General features: G+C 53.4%; 1 protein-coding gene across 3 annotated transcripts in view; it reads left to right on the plus strand.

Moving 5' to 3' along the window:
- The first annotated feature begins 308 nt into the window (after positions 1-308).
- LOC111519915 (guanine nucleotide-binding protein G(I)/G(S)/G(O) subunit gamma-8) overlaps positions 309-15,853 on the plus strand; it is a 27,575-nt gene continuing 12,030 nt past the window's right edge. Inside the window, exons 1-4 of one of the 3 annotated variants that reach the window (XM_023182223.2) lie at positions 309-665; positions 8,107-8,203; positions 8,370-8,522; positions 11,365-13,633. In XM_023182223.2, the coding sequence (XP_023037991.1) occupies positions 417-665; positions 8,107-8,203; positions 8,370-8,522; positions 11,365-12,761 (1,896 nt within the window). In that variant the 5' untranslated portion in view covers positions 309-416 and the 3' untranslated portion in view covers positions 12,762-13,633. Of the gene's footprint in view, positions 666-6,380; positions 6,457-8,106; positions 8,204-8,369; positions 8,523-11,364; positions 13,634-15,853 lie in introns of those variants that run through there. The other 2 variants (XM_031934819.1, XM_023182224.1) reach the window with 2 other exon arrangements.

Here is a 15,853-nt window from a genome sequence, read left to right on the forward strand (position 1 = left end):
AGGGTGGAACCTGCTGCAGCCCGGCCAGACACACACCAATGGCATTGAAGCAAGGGCGGGCTTGTTTCATTGTGACGCGTAGAGGGGCGAGGCCAGGGCCCCGAGGCAGTGGCTCGGAGGGGGCGTGGCGAGCGGAGTGAGTAGGCAGTTGCGAGCATGCGTTGTGTTGGGAGGTGCGGTTGCACGGCCGAGCGTCTTCGTCGGGGAGGTTATTCGCCAATAAGCGGCAGTTGCTCGGTCGCCGGGGGCGTGGCCATGCAGATAAGGCGCGGGTGGGCGGCCCAATGGGCGGGCGCCTATGCAGATGAGACGGTGACAGCCCGGCCAGCGGGCGGGCAGGCTGCTGGGGCGGGGAGGTGGGACCGGGAGAGGGGTGGCCGCGGGGCCCGGCCGGGCTGGGGCGGGGGGCCGCAGCCATGATCCGGGCCTTCTCGTTCCCGGTGAGCCCTGAGCGGGGCCGGCTGCGGGGCTGGCTGGAGGGTAGCCTGGCCGGGCTCTGCGAGTTACACTGGCTCCGGGAGAGGCAGGAGTACCGCGTGCAGCAGGCGCTGCGGCTGGCCCAGCCCGGAATGGGGGGCGCCGAGGCCGAGGACGAGGAGGACGCTGATGAGGATGAAGATGCGGCGGCGGCGCGCCGGGCCGCAGCAGCCCTGGAGGAGCAGCTGGTAAGGGGCCGCCTGTCCATCCGTCCCTCCACCCCCGTCTGTGTGTGTCTGCCTCAGTTGGATGCTCAGACACCCGGTGGGGGGGGGGGGGTTGGGGACCCAGGTAGGCAGGGAGTGAGAAAGGACAGGGGGTGGGGCTGGAGACCCCGGAGTTCCGGCGGCGGGCCGGACCTGGCCTCCCCGCCCCCAAATCGGGGGAGGGGAAACTGCATCGCCCCCACTGGGGCCTCGTGAGAAACAGGCCCCATCCATTACACCCCTTCCCCAAAGAAAATCCTTCTGGGCGCCAAGTATGTGTCAAACCTGGGACCGGGTACTTTGCAGGCGTTGTCTTCTTGCAGCTTGGGAAACGGGATGATAGTCCCCATTTAACATAGAGAGAAATAGAGGCTCAGAGAGAGCAAGCGACTCACCCAAGGTCACACAGCCAGGCTCCAAACATGCCCTTCTCTGGGCCCCGCCACCAGGGCTCCATCTTCCCTAAGTCCTGGTGTGCTTGGAGATCTCTGGAGGGGGCGGGGTGGGAGGAGGGGAATCTGAGGGCCTCCAGAGGGAGGGACCACTGCTGAGAGAAAGCTCACAGTCCCTGAGGACCCCCCACTGGGCTCTTGACCCTTTGATGACGCTTCCCCTGCTTCCTACCTGGCCCCAGCTCTCCTTGACCCAATGGGAGGCAGGTCGAGGCAGCGCCTGGGGGAGACTTCTGGACTCTGGGTGTTCTCATGGTGGAAGATGGACAGAGGTCTCCGGAATGACTTGAGGAGGCCCCATGCCTCTCCACTTTCTGTGTCATTCCTTGAGTCTCCCGACCTCATGCCGGGGTTCTGTCACTCTCTCCGTCCTGCCACATCCCTGTGACTTTCTGTGTCTGCTTCTCTTTTTTCATCCTGTCTCTCTGTCTCTGTGATCTCTGTGTCCCTCTGCCTCTGTCTCCTTGGCCTTCCCTTCCTGCCTGTCTGCACCTCGCTCTCTTCTTCTTGCCCGACGTCCCAGGCTCAGTCTCTCTTCCCCTCCCCCCAGCCCGCACACCCTGGCTCCACCGCAGATCCCCATCCCCAAGCCTGTGTGTGGCCAGAGCTTCCCGTTTCGGGAAACCTGAGCCGAGGTGGCAGTGGAGGGGGCTCTCCCCGCCGCTGACCTCGACTGCCCTCTCCCCAGATGGGGACTGGGGAGGAAGACTGAAGCCAGACTCCCGGGGCTGCACGCCCGGCCCCTCCCCCTCTCAGGAGTGGGACCCCCCTTGCACATTCTTTTCTGGAAACAGAAACAGCTGTGGGAGGCCCCACCCCTCCCAAAGTTAGAGACGGATTGTGGGGGCCTTCGCTAGCTCCCCCCACCCCAAGCTGGCTCGGCTTGGAAGGCGCTTTCCATCCTGACAAGGAGAAAGCGAGGCATGAGGATGGGGTAGCTGTGGCTAGCTGTGTCCTCTCCCGCTCTGCCCTTGGTCTCTCCCCTTTTCACCCTTCACCTTCCCCATCTCTGCCCTTCAGTCTCCCTCTCCTCGGTCCCTCTGTCCCCTCCTCCCCGCCAGCCCTCTGTCCTCCCGGCATGAGATGGTAGTGGAGAGGCCTGTCCCCCCCACCCCCCAGTCTCTAGGCAAAGCTTGTCCCAGCATCAGGGAGGAGGCGGTGGCAGGCGGGGGGAGGAGGAGGAGCAGAGAAGCGCTAAATATAAACTTCTCTAGTGCTGGGGGTTCCTGGGTCCCTCTGAAGAGCGGGTGAGGGCTTCCTCTGATCCCCCAGCCCTTGCCTTATGACTTACCCCCCACCCCCAGCCCCTGCCAGGAATACACTTCCTTCAAGGCAAGAAAGACTGAAGCCAGACTTGATTTCTTTCTAATAGGAATGATGGGAATACCAGGTAAAGATCAGGGGTGTTGCAGAGAAGAGAGGCAGGAATCCTGGGTGAGGACAGGGGCTCCCTGGGTCCTGCTGCCTCTCAAGAAGGAAAAAGGTCCCTTTCAGCATGAAGAATTTAAGTCAGACTTGCGGAAGGACTTCCTAATAGAGATAAATGGGCATTGGATACCAATGAGGGGCATGTGAGGGGAGAAACAAGGTAAGGGAAGTTTGGGCAAAGGGGTCTCCAGGGGTCCTAACCAAACTCTTATTAAGCCTGCAGAGAAAGGATGAGGGGCACCGTGGGGAGGCAGGGAGCCAGACTCAGGCCAAGGACTTTCTAATCTTTTAAAGATTCATCCTTTTGCAACTGGAAGGAAAGAGGCCAGACTTGCAAATAGAGGGGTGTAGACTTGGAATATTTTTTGGGGGGTGCCTAGGTGCTGGAGAGGATGAGGCGTCTCCTGTCTGTCTCCTTAATTTCTGCTCGTCCTTGTAACGGAAGAACCGGAATTAGACTTGGCAGAACTTACCAAAAAGTCCATCCTTTCACGTTTATTTATGTATTTGTAAATGATATATTTATTTATTCATTTATTTTTAGAGACAAAGTCTCTCAGGCTGAAGTGCAGTGGCACAATCATAGCTCACTGCAGCCTCTAACTCCTGGCCTCAAGCAATCCTCCTGCCTCAGCCTCCCAAGAAGCTAGGACTATAGGTGCATGCCACCACACTTGGCTAATTTTTTTTTTTTTTTAAGATATGATGTCTTGCTATGTTGTTCAGGCTGGTCTCCAACTCCTGGGCTCAAGTAATCGTCCTGTCTCAGCCTCTCACGGCACTAGGATTGCAGGTGTGAGCTACTGTACCTGGCCTTTATTTATTAATTGAGACAGAATCTTGCTGTGTCACCCAGGCTGGAGTGCAATGGCATGATCTCAGCTCACTGCAACGTCCACCTCTTAGGTTCAAGTGATTCTCGGCTCACTGCAACCTCCACCTCCTGGATTCAAGTGATTCTCCTGCCTCAACCTCCCAAGAAGCTGGAATTACAGGCATGCACCATCACCCTTGGCTAATTTTTGTATTTTTAGTAGAGATGGGTTTTCACCATGTTGGCCAGGCTGGTCTTGAATTCCTGGCGTCAAGTGATCCTCCCGCCTTGGCCTCGCAAAGTTGTTGGGATTACAGGCATGAGCCACTGTGCCCGACTCCTACATTTATTTTTAATTAAACAATGGAAACATTTTCTATTTTCCTTGTAAGAAATTCATAGCTTTCGTGTAATCATACAAACTGGCATTTATTATGTGTCAAAAGAAACTCATTTAATCCTCACAATAACCTCCAGGAGATGGTGTCCTATGATGCCCAGTTATAGATAAGGAAACTGAAGCCCAGAGGGGTAAAGCCACCCACCCAAGGTCACACAGCGGGGGAGCAGCAGAGCTTAATGTGATGCCAAGTCACGCCTCCTTAAACATTTTCTTCTACCATCCAGTCCCCCCATTCCTCCCTGGAGCCCCTAAATCCAACCTTTCCTCTGAGGTCACCATCATTGTCACCTTACTGTCACCTCCCAGACCTCTTCCAACATATCTCCTAATAGAAACTGTTTAGATACCCAAAAACATGGAGCTTTTGTCAAAGCTTTGCATTTTACAAATTCTAGTTTCTTGGGTGAGGTCCCAGAGACTATGCCGGTCAAAGTGTGGCCCCCTGGCCGGCAGTAGCACATCACAAGGAACTTGTTAGCCATATAACTACTTGGGCCTGACTGCAGGCTGAAATCGAAAGCTCTGGGAATGGGACTCAGTCATTTGGGTTTTCACAAGCCCTCCAGGTAATTCTGAGTCACTCCTATATATATTCTGCACTTTTCTCTTTCTGCTCAATGCTATATCTTGGTAATGATTCTATAGAGAAATTTGACTCATTCCATTTTAACAGCTGTATAGTATTCCATTGTATCCATTCATTCATTCATCTAATAGTTCTTTTTAAAAAAATAGACAGCTGAGTGCAGTGGCTCATGCCTGTAATCTCAGCGCTTTAAGAGACCAGGGCGGGAGGACTGCTTGAGCCCAGGAGTTTGAGACAAGCCTGTGCAACACATGGAGACCCTGTCTCTACAAAAAAATACAAAAATTAGTGGGGCGTGGTGGCATGCACCTGTAGTCCCAGCTACTTGGGAGGCTGAGGTAGTAGGATCACCTGAGCCCAGGAGGTGACGTTTGCAGTGAGCCGTGATTGTGCCACTGCAGTCCAGCCTGGTAAGACAGTGAGATCTTGTCTCAAAAATAAAATAAAAAATGCCGGGCACAGTGGCTCACGCATGTAATCCCAGCACTTTGGGAGGCTGAAGTGGGCAGATGACTTGTGGTCAGGAGTTCGAGACCAACCTAGCCAACATGATGAAACCCTGTCTCTACTAAAAATACAAAAATTAGCCAAGTGAGGTGGGACATGCTTGTAATCCCAGCTACTTGGGAGGCTGAGGCGAAAAAAAAATCACTTGAACCTGGGAGGCGGAGGCTGCACCACTGCACTCCAGCCTGGGTGGCAGAGCTAGATTCCATCTCAAAAATAAATAAATAAATAAATAAATAAATAAATAAATAAATAAATAAATTTCATATATATATAACACACACACACACATATATGTATGTAGGTGGGGAGAGAGAGACTGGGTCTCACTATGTCACCTAGGCTGGTCTCGAACTCTTGGCCTCAAGCGATCCTCCCACCTTTGGCACTCCCAGAGTGCTGGAATGACAGGCATAAGCCACCACACCCAGCCCATTAAATATTTCCTGAGCACCCACTCTGTGCCAGGCACAGTTCTAGGCACTGGGTGGGTATACACCTGTGAGCAAAACAGACAGAAATCTCTGCATTCCTAGGGCTGACATTCTAGTCAGAGATTCAACAAACACATGACACCTTGATGTATAATTTTACTTTATTTTAATTGTTTTTGGAGACGAAGTCTCACTGTTGTCCAGGCTGGAGTGCAGTGGTGTGATCTCGGCTCACTGCAACCTCTGCCTCCCTGGTTCAAGCAATTCTCCTGCTTCAGCCTCCTGGGTAGCTGGGATTACAGGCGTGCACCACCACACCCGGCTATTTTTTGTATTTTTAGTAGAGACGGGTTTTCACCATGTTGGTCAGGCTGGTCTTGAACTCCTGACCTCAAGCGATCCTCCCTGCCTGCCTCGGCCTCCCAACGTGCTGAGATTACAGGCGTGAGCCACCAAGCCCGGCCCAATGTATAATTTTAAATCAAGAGGTCATTACTGATATGTAGAAAAAACCCGAAAAGCGGGGCAACAGGGTGCACAATGACAGGGGAGCTATTTTGGAAAGGTGTCAGAGAAGAGATCAGGTCACCAAAGATCTGAATGAAGCAAGGAAGGTACGTGGGGGAAACATTCTCCCAAGGTAGGAGCATATGTGGTATGTTCGAGGGACGGTGGCGAGGCCAGGCGTGGCTAGAGGGGAATGAGTATGCCAGTGATTTGTGAGGGACATGACATGGGGGACATGGGCGGTCCGACAGATTTTTTTAGCTACTTCCTGATGCCGCACAATTCAGCTGCTTTTTTGAGTTCCACTCAAAGATGACTTCACCGTGAGCGTCTCAACATGCCCAGGGCAGGAGCCCAAAGTAGAACGATTTGTTGACCTTCCTCGAATAAACAGGCCCAGATGGGGGCTTCTGTTCTCGGGGGAGGGGAGAGGCTGGGCCCTGGAGAGACTGGGACTGGGGGGGTTGTGGCTGCCGGGGAGCCGGCCAGTCTTTCTGCCCTAAATAGGCAGGGTTGGGTGCCTGCCCTCCAAACCCTCCTCCCTGCTTCCCTCCCTCCTGCCGTCCAGACAAGCCGCTTTTGTCTGAGGGTCAACCGTCAGCCTGAGGCTGCCTGCTGCTACCCAGCCTCACTCAGACCCATGTGAGACTTCTTCTGCCTCTGACCCTCTCTTTTCTAAAATGAGGTTAAGTCCTAATGTCCTGGAGACCCCATCCGTGTTGCTTCAGCCCTTATGCCACCTCTTGTCACGGTCACTCCCCTAAAAGGGTTTTCACCTTCATTAATTCACATCTGATGAGAAGTGCTCCTTTCCTGCAGCAAGAAGCACCCAGGGTAGACTAACGGAAGTTTCTTTGCCTTTTTTTCTTTTTCTTTTTGGACAGAGTCTTACTCTGTTGCCTAGGCTGGAGTGCAATGGCGCAATCTCAGCTCACTGCAACCTCTGCCTTCCTTGTTCAAGCAATCCTCCCGTCTCGGCCTCTCAAGTAGCTGGGACTACAGGTGCAAACCACCATGCCCTGCTAGTTTTTGTATTTTTAGTGGAGACGAGGTTTCACCATATTGGCCAGTCTGGTTCCAACTCCAGATCTCATGTGATCCGCCCGCCTCAGCCTCCCAAAGTGCTGGGATTACAGGCGTGAGCCACTGAGCCCGGCCTGACTCCTGGAAATTTCTTATGGCGATGAGGAACGGTAGACCCACTGGAGCTTCCTGGTGGGAGTGGACCAAAGGTAGGAGGAGGATGTGGTCTCTGGGGCAAAGGAACGTGCTGGGGATGGCTGCTGCAGTACCAGTAAGGCTAGACTCACAGGACTGTCTAGGAGGCTTGGGAGGTTCTTTCTGAAGGGAGAGCAAAGAGGTATATGAGTCGTGGTCAGCCTGTTTCATCCATATTGGGGAAGGAGGCAATCTGCAGCAGGAGGGACTTAAGGAAGACTCACAAAAGGACCTTCTGTTGGTGATAAGGGGCAATGGGTGTAGCTGAAAAGAAAGGTCAAAGACAGGGAGAGGCTGGGCGAAGTGGCTCACGCTTGTAATCCTGGCACTTTGGGAGGCCAAGGCGGGTGGATCACCTGAGATCAGGAGTTCAAGACCAGCCTGGGCAACATGGCGGTGAAACCCTGCCTCTACTGAAAACACAAAAATTATCTGGGCATGGTGGTGGGCACCTGTAATCCCAGCTACTCAGGAGGCTGAGGTGGGAGGATTGCCTGATGCCAGGAGGTAGAGGCTGTGGTGAGCTGGGATCATGCCACTGCCTTCCAGCCTGGGCGACAGAGTGAGACCCTGTCTCAAAATAAATAAATAAGTAAACAAACAAACAAAGTAAAAAAAGAAAAACTTGGAGAAGAAGACAGACCTATGACTAAGGGATCTGGGGGTCATGGACACCACCTTTTAGTAGTAACCTGTCCTTACAACAGTCCCTCAAGTTAGACTCAAGGAGGGACATTCTAATCGGGGTTGAGGGGCTCTGAGCACAGATTGGGGGGAGCAACTGGTAAAGAGGGGGCAAGAGATGGGGGTTTTCTGAGGCCTCATCACACCTAAGAGGGAATGAGATGGGGCTGCAGCATGAAGCACTGGAGTTAGACAGTCAGAAGGACTTTCTAATGGGGATGAAGGGACAGAGATCTTGAGGGGTTCCTGGGACTCAGGTACTACTTTTATCCTTTTGAAGCAAGAGCCTCATTGTCAAAGTGAAACTCTGCCCATAAGCTCATGGAATAGGGGACCAGTTGGCAGAGGACTGGGGGCCTTCTGACCATCCTTCTCTCCCTATACCTTCAGGAGGCCCTGCCTGGGCTCGTCTGGGACCTGGGCCAGCAGCTGGGAGACCTGAGCCTGGAGTCTGGGGGCCTGGAACAGGAGAGCGGGCGCAGCTCGGGTGAGCATGGATAGAGTGGTAGGGTCTCCCTGGGATGCCTCCATGTTCCCTGTATCCCTATTTCCCAGGCCCTCCATGTCTCTCCCCACGCCATCTCCTCCTTTCCCCAGCCCTGGTTTTCCCACCCAAACCCCCTGAAGTCTCTCTGCTTCTCTCGGAAATTCAGGCTTCTATGAAGATCCCAGCTCTACAGGAGGTCCGGAGTCACCACCCTCAACCTTCTGTGGGGACAGTGGCTTCTCTGGATCCAGCTCGTACGGTCGCCTAGGTCCCTCTGAGCCCCGGGGTATCTATGCCAGCGAGAGGCCCAAGTCCCTAGGTAAGGTGGGTGAGGGTGGGGCCCTGGGACCAGGGAAAGGACAGTAAGAGTACAGTTGTGGGCGCAGACTTCCGAATCGGGCCTGGATTCCAATTCCTGGTGCGACATTTCCTTTTCACGTGACTATGAGCAGGTCTCTTATTTCTGGGCTTCTGTTTTTCCATCTGTTAAAATGAAATATGGCTGGGTGCGGTGGCTCACGTCTGTAATCCCAGCACTTTGGGAGGTTCGCGGATCACTTGAGGCCAGGAGATCAAGACCAGCCTGGCCAACATAGTGAAACCCCGTCTATACAAAAATTAGCTGGGCGTGGTAGCAAACACTTGTAATTCCAGTTACTCGGGAGGCTGAGGTGGGAGGATCGCTTGAACCCGGGAGGTGGAGGTTGCAGTGAGCCAAGATTGTGCCACTGCCCTCCAGTCTGGGTGACAGAGCAAGACTCTGTCTCAAAATAAATAAATAAATAGGTTGGGCACACTGGCTCTTGCCTGTAATCCCAACACTTTGGGAGGCCAAAGCAGGTGGATTACCTGAGGTCAGGAGTTCGAGACCAACCTGACCAATATGGTAAAACCCTGTCTTTACTAAAACTGTAAAAATTAGCTGGGCGTGGTGGCCTGTGCCTGTAGTCCCAGATACTCTGAAGGCTGAGACTGGAGAATTGCTTGAACCCGGAAGTGGAGGTTGCAGTGAGCCAAGATGGAGCCACCGCACTCTAGCCAGGGTGACAGAGTGAGACTCTGTCTCAAAAATATTATAAATAAATAAATAAAATAAATAAATAAAATGGGATAATAACAGTGCCTCAATAGCCGGGCATTGTGGCACATGCCTGTAGTCCCAGCTACTTGTGAGGCTGAGGCAGGAGAATTGCTAGAACCTGGGAGGCAGAGGTTGCAGTGAGCTGAGATGGTGTCACTGCACTCCAGCCTGGGTGACAGAGCAAGACCTCTGCCTCAAAAAAATAAAAATAAAAAACCAACCAAACACACACACACACACACACACACACACACACACACAGTGCCCGCCCCAAGGGGATATTTTTGAATATTCAGTGAGCCTCTGCTCTAAGGCATTGGACTTGGAACATGGCAGTCACTGGTAAACAGGAATTGCTGTCTTTCATTCATACAAGTAAGTTTTTGGGCCTCCACTATGTGCTATCTAGCAGTATCCAAGGAGCAATGAACAAAATGAACACTAATGAGCAAAACAGGCAAATCCCTGCCCTCAGGAAACTTCCAGCCTATAGGAGGAATAAATAAAATACAGGATAAATGGCCGGGTGTGGTAGCTCACGCCTGTAATCCCAGCACTTTGGGAGGCCGAGGTGGGTGGATCACGAGGTCAGGAGATCCAGACCAGCCTGACCAACATGGTGAAACCCTGTCCCTACAAAAAGTACAAAAATTAGCTGGGCGTGGTGGTGGGCGCCTGTAATCCCAGCTACTCAGGAGGTTGAGGCAGGAGAATTGCTTGAACCCGGGCGGCAGAGGTTGCAGTGAGCCGAGATCATGCCACTGCACTCCAGCCTGGGTGACAAAGTGAGACTTTGTCTTAAAAAATAAAAAAAGAAAGGCCGGGCACGGTGGCTCAAGCCTGTAATCTGAGCACTTTGGGAGGCCGAGACAGGCGGATCACGAGGTCAGGAGATCGAGACCATCCTGGCTAACCCGGTGAAACCCCGTCTCTACTAAAAATACAAAAAACTAGCCGGGCGAGGTGGCGGGCGCCTGTAGTCCCAGCTACTCAGGAGCCTGAGGCAGGAGAATGGCGTAAACCCGGGAGGCGGAGCTTGCAGTGAGCTGAGATCCGGCCACTGCACTGCAGCCTGGGCGATAGAGTGAGACTCCGTCTCAAAAAAAAAAAAAAAGGATAAATAAGCAAAATATCTAGGGTACGAGATAATGCCATGTGCTATGACAAGAAATAAGCCTGGGAAAGGGACTCAGAAGTGTCCCTTTGAGTTTGGGGAAGGAAGTGCAATTTTAGAAAATATGACCGGGGAGGGCCTCACTGAGACTGTAACATTTGAGTTGTGCCCTGAACTAAGTGAGGGAGTGGACCTAACAGATATCCAGGAGGAAGGGCATTCCGGGAATCTGGAATCTGGAATGGGAAGCCCAAAGGCTCTGAGGCCAGAATGTGACTGGTGCGTGATTTCAGGAGGCCAGTGTGGCTGGAGTCCTATAAATAAGAGGAGAAGGGTCAGCCCAGTGGCTCATGCCTATAATCCCAGCACTTTAGGAGGCTGAGGCGGGAGGATTATTTGAGCCTGGGAGTTGGAGACCAGCCTGGGCAACACAGTGAGACCCTATTCCCCCCAAAATCCGCACGGCATGGTGGTGCGTTCTTGTAGTCCCAGCTGCTCCGGAAGATAAGGGGGCAGGATCCCTTGAACCCAGGTGATGGAGACTGCGGTGAGCTATGATCGCGCCACTGCACTCCAGCCTGGGTGACAGAGCAAGCAAGAACTTGTCAAAAAAGAAAGAAAGGAAAGAGGAAGGAAGGAAGGAAGGAAGGAAAGAAGGAAGGAAGGGAGGGAGGGAGGGAGGAAGGAAGGAAGGAAAGAAAGAAAGAAAGAAAGGGTAAGATGTTGTGAGAGTTGGAGAGGCAGAGTCATTGTCAGGACAAGTCACGCAGGGTCTTGTAGGTCCCTGTAAAGATTTTATTATGAATATTACAAGAAGAAAGGTGTGACAGCAGGGTTTTTTGCTGAGATGGGGATGGAAGGGAGGGAGGCAACCCCCTCTTCCAGGCTGGATGGGAAATGGGAAAGGACTTTGAGAGCCCCTCCACTCTCTTCCTTTTTTTTTTTCTTTTGGCCTTCCTTCCCTAGGAGACGCCAGTCCCAGCGCTCCGGAGGTGGTAGGCGCACGGGCAGCAGTGCCGCGGTCCTTCTCAGCGCCCTACCCGACGGCAGGGGGGTCCGCCGGCCCGGAGGCCTGCTCCTCGGCGGAGCGGCGGGCCCGCGCCGGGCCCTTTCTGACGCCCAGCCCCCTGCACGCCGTGGCGATGCGCAGCCCGCGACCCTGCAGCCGCCCTCCCACCGACTCGCCCGACGCGGGGGGCGCGGGGCGGCCCCTGGACGGCTACATCTCGGCGCTCCTGCGCAGGCGCCGCCGCCGGGGGGCGGGCCAGCCCCGGACGAGTCCGGGGGGCGCGGACGGCGGCCCGCGGCGCCAGAACAGCGTGCGTCAGCGGCCGCCCGATGCGTCTCCGCCCCCCGGCAGCGCGCGGCCCGCGCGGGAGCCTTCGGTGGAGCGCGTCGGGGGCCACCCCACGAGCCCTGCCCCCTTGAGCCGCGCCTGGGCGTCGTCGTGGGAGTCGGAGGCGGCACCTGAGCCGGCTGCGCCTCCCGCTGCCCCCTCGCCCCCCGACAGCCCGGCCGAGGGCCGCTTGGTGAAGGCCCAGTACATCCCGGGCGCCCAGGCGGCCACCCGAGGCCTCCCGGGTCGCGCCGCCCGCCGCAAACCGCCGCCACTGACCCGCGGCCGCAGCGTGGAGCAATCACCGCCCCGGGAGCGTCCCCGGGCCGCCGGCCGCCGTGGACGCATGACCGAGGCCTCGGGCCGCCGGGGCTCGCCCAGGGCCCGCAAGGCCTCGCGCTCCCAGTCCGAGACCAGCCTGCTGGGCCGCGCCTCCGCGGTCCCGTCGGGGCCCCCCAAGTACCCCACGGCGGAGCGGGAAGAGCCTCGGCCGCCACGGCCACGCCGCGGCCCAGCGCCCACGCTGGCGGCCCAGGCCGCAGGGTCCTGCCGTCGCTGGCGCTCCACTGCGGAGATCGACGCTGCTGATGGGCGCCGCGTGCGGCCCCGAGCCCCAGCGGCGCGTGTTCCCGTCCCGGGCCCGTCCCCGTCAGCTCCCCAGCGTCGTCTGCTCTACGGCTGCGCGGGCAGCGACTCGGAGTGCTCGGCCGGGCGCCTGGGGCCCCTGGGACGCCGGGGGCCTGCGGGAGGCGTCGGCGGGGGTTACGGGGAGAGCGAATCGAGCGCCAGCGAGGGAGAGTCGCCTGCCTTCAGCTCTGCCTCCAGCGACTCAGACGGCAGCGGTGGCCTCGTGTGGCCGCAGCAGCTGGTGGCGGCCACTGCGGCCTCCGGGCCCGGGGGTGGAGCAGGTGCAGGGGCGCCCGCCGGCCCCGCCAAAGTCTTCGTGAAGATCAAGGCTTCCCACGCGCTCAAGAAAAAGATACTGCGTTTCCGTTCGGGTTCTCTCAAGGTCATGACTACAGTGTGAGTTTGGGGATTTGCTTGGGCTCCCCCCTTCATGGCCTCTGCACCTCCACACTCTCAACCACTGACCCTTCCACATCTACCTTCCAAAGACCATCGTTTTCTCTGCTTCCAAAGACCCCCCTCACTCTCCCCACTGCTAGCAGTCTTGGTTGAAAAGGCTCCCCCACCACTAGCGAGAGGAATGGGGAGGAGCCCTGTTTGACCCAGTTCAGCTTCTAGCTTGGAAGCCCTTGGGCAAGACAGTTCCCCTTCTCTGGGCGTCACTTTTCTCATCTGTACAGTAAGTGTCCATGTATGCAAAAGGGGTAATTTGGTTTGAATTTCCCCGTTTTAGTTTAGAAGCCTAGTCTGTCTGTTCCCCTTTACCACTCTCTCTCTCATTCCTGATGAGCCCTCTCATTCCTCCTTTCCTTGCCCAGCTCTGGCCCCCTCTCATTCACAAAGTGCCCCCTCCATGTCCCTGGACCCTTAAGATATCCCCTTGGCACCCTGGTCAGAGACTCTGTGTCTGACTCAGGTTGTTCCTGCAGAGTGCCCTGGGAAGGGAAGGAGCACTGATTTGGGGGTTTTGAGGGTCAAGTAGGGGTTGGCAACACCTGGAAAGAAGGACTCTTCCACCTCGATCCCTGGACAATTATGGAGGATTTGGAGGTAGAAGAGGGGAAGGAAGATGGTTTCTATCTCATACCCCCCACTCCCTGTGAGAGGGAATGGGGGAAGCCTGATGACCCTCAGCTGTTCCAATCTAGTAATTTTTTTTCTTTTTTAAAATTACTGTATTTATTATGACGATGGTGACTCCCCAGTGCAAAGGGGGGCCAGATTCTGTGTGTTTCTCTAACCTCTTTGTAAATAAATGCACAGTGTTACATATGTGGTGGACTCTCATTGAATGATTAAGTGGGAGAAATGCTCTTTTTCCTTTGGACTAACATTTATTGAGCAACTTCTGTTTGCTGTGCATATGGCAGTTTCCAGGGAGGCCCCAGGGTGAATCTCAGCATCATCTTCCTACCATTGGCTATTTTACATCAAGGAATCTAACCTTTGATTGGGTTATGTTTGGTCATAAATATGATTTCAGGTGGGATATGACGGCTCATGCCTGTAATCCCAGCACTTTGGGAGCCGGAGGTAGGGGAATCGCTTGAGCCCAGGAGTTCAAGACCAGCTTGGGCAATATGGTAAAACCCCATCTCTACAGAAAATACAAAAATTAGCCATGCGTGGTAGGTCATTCCTGTAGTCCCAACTACTCAGGAGGCTGAGGTGGGAGAGTCACTTGAGACTGGGAGGCCTAGGCTGCAGTGAGCCATGATTGTGCCACTGCATGCCAGCCTGGATGACAAGCAAGACTCTCTCAAAAAACAAACAAAAAATATGGTTTCCCAAAAATGGGAACAGAATAGGAAACAGACAGTCCCTAAATCCCCTCTCTCACAGTCATCATAATCAGCAGTTCGATGTGCATCCTCCCATGTTTCTTTATGTGTTTGCATACATATATGAATCTAAATAACTATATAAATATATATGTATGAATATACATATAGTTATATATGTAATATATGTGTGAAATTGTATATTTACATAAATTGAACTATATGTATGCAGTGTTTATCACTTTGTGTGAAATCATCTGTGCCTGGAGATTTCTTTATGGGGAGGGTTTAAATTAAGGATTGAATTTCTTTGATAGTTATGGTACTAGTTAGGTTTTCTATTTTTTCTTGTGTCAGTTTTGCTAGGCCCTATTCATCTAAGAATTTGTCCATTTCATCTAAATCTACTTATTTTTTCTTTTATTTTTTGAGGTGGGGTCTGGCTCTATTACCCAGGCTGGAGAGCAGTGGTGTGATCGTGACTCACTGCAGCATCAACCCCTCAGGCTCAAACAATCCTCCCACTTCAGCCTCCTGAGTAGCTGGGACCACAGGTACTTACCACCCTGCCCAGCTATTTTCAAACTTTTTGTAGAGATGGGGTCTCCTTATGTTGCCCAGGCTGGTCTTGAACTCGTAGGCTGAAGTGATCCTCCTGCCTTGGCCTCCCAAAATCTTAGGATTACAGATGTGAGCCACCATGTCTGACTCATTTCATCTAAATTTAGGTAACATTATTCTAGGTGCATATAAGTCTATTATGGCTAGGCGAAGTGGCTCACACCTGTAATCCCAGCATCCTGGGAGGCCAAGGCAGGTGAATCACCTGAGGTCAGGAGTTCGAGACCAGCCTGGCCAACATGGCAAAACCCTGTCTCTACTAAAAATACAAAAATTAACCGGGCGTGGTGGCATGTGCCTATAGTCCCAGCTACTCGGAAGGCTGAGGCAGAAGAATCGCTTGAACCTGGGACGTGTAGGTTGTAGTGAGCTGGGATCGCAGCACTGCACTCCAGCCTGGGTGACAGAGTGAGACTCCATCTCAAAAAAAAAGAAAAAGAAAAGAAAAAGTAATAAATAAAATTACAAACTCCCCTGCTTCACCACCCCACCCAATCCCCTCATATCTCTGCTCAGTTTTTCCCTATAGTCATCACCTTTAGCAAACTATAGAATGTATATATTATGGTACCACCACCACCACCCCCGGCCCCAGCTTCCCTCCATTACGGGGATTCTCATAATCTAACCCTATATTTCAGCTCTCCAATTATTTTGCTATTGTGAATCTTGCTACAGTAATATCCTTGTATTTGCCTCTTTGTGCATATCTGTGTGTATTTTTGTAGGACCCATTCCTAGAAATAGAGTTGCTTGGTCATTAACAGTATGCCCATATAAGAACTTTTAATGGAAACTGCCACACTTCCTTCCATTAGCACTGCCCCCAACTGACATTTCTAACAGCAGTTTTTCAGATGTCTGTTTTCTACCCCTTCACCAAACGATAGATGCTATTGATCATTTTCATTTGGCAAATCTTATGGGGAGAAACTGTGTTCTGTTTTACTTAGCACATTTCCTCCCTTTTCCTTGATATAACACATAGTTTTATATACTTATTGGCTCTTGTATTTCCTCTTATGTGAATTCCTTTTTACTCCCCTTCCTTCCTTCCTTCCTTCCTTCCTTCCTTCCTTCCTTCCTTCCT

This window comes from Piliocolobus tephrosceles, chromosome 21, assembly GCF_002776525.5.
Source record: "Piliocolobus tephrosceles isolate RC106 chromosome 21, ASM277652v3, whole genome shotgun sequence".
In the NCBI taxonomy this organism is placed as follows: domain Eukaryota; kingdom Metazoa; phylum Chordata; class Mammalia; order Primates; family Cercopithecidae; genus Piliocolobus; species Piliocolobus tephrosceles.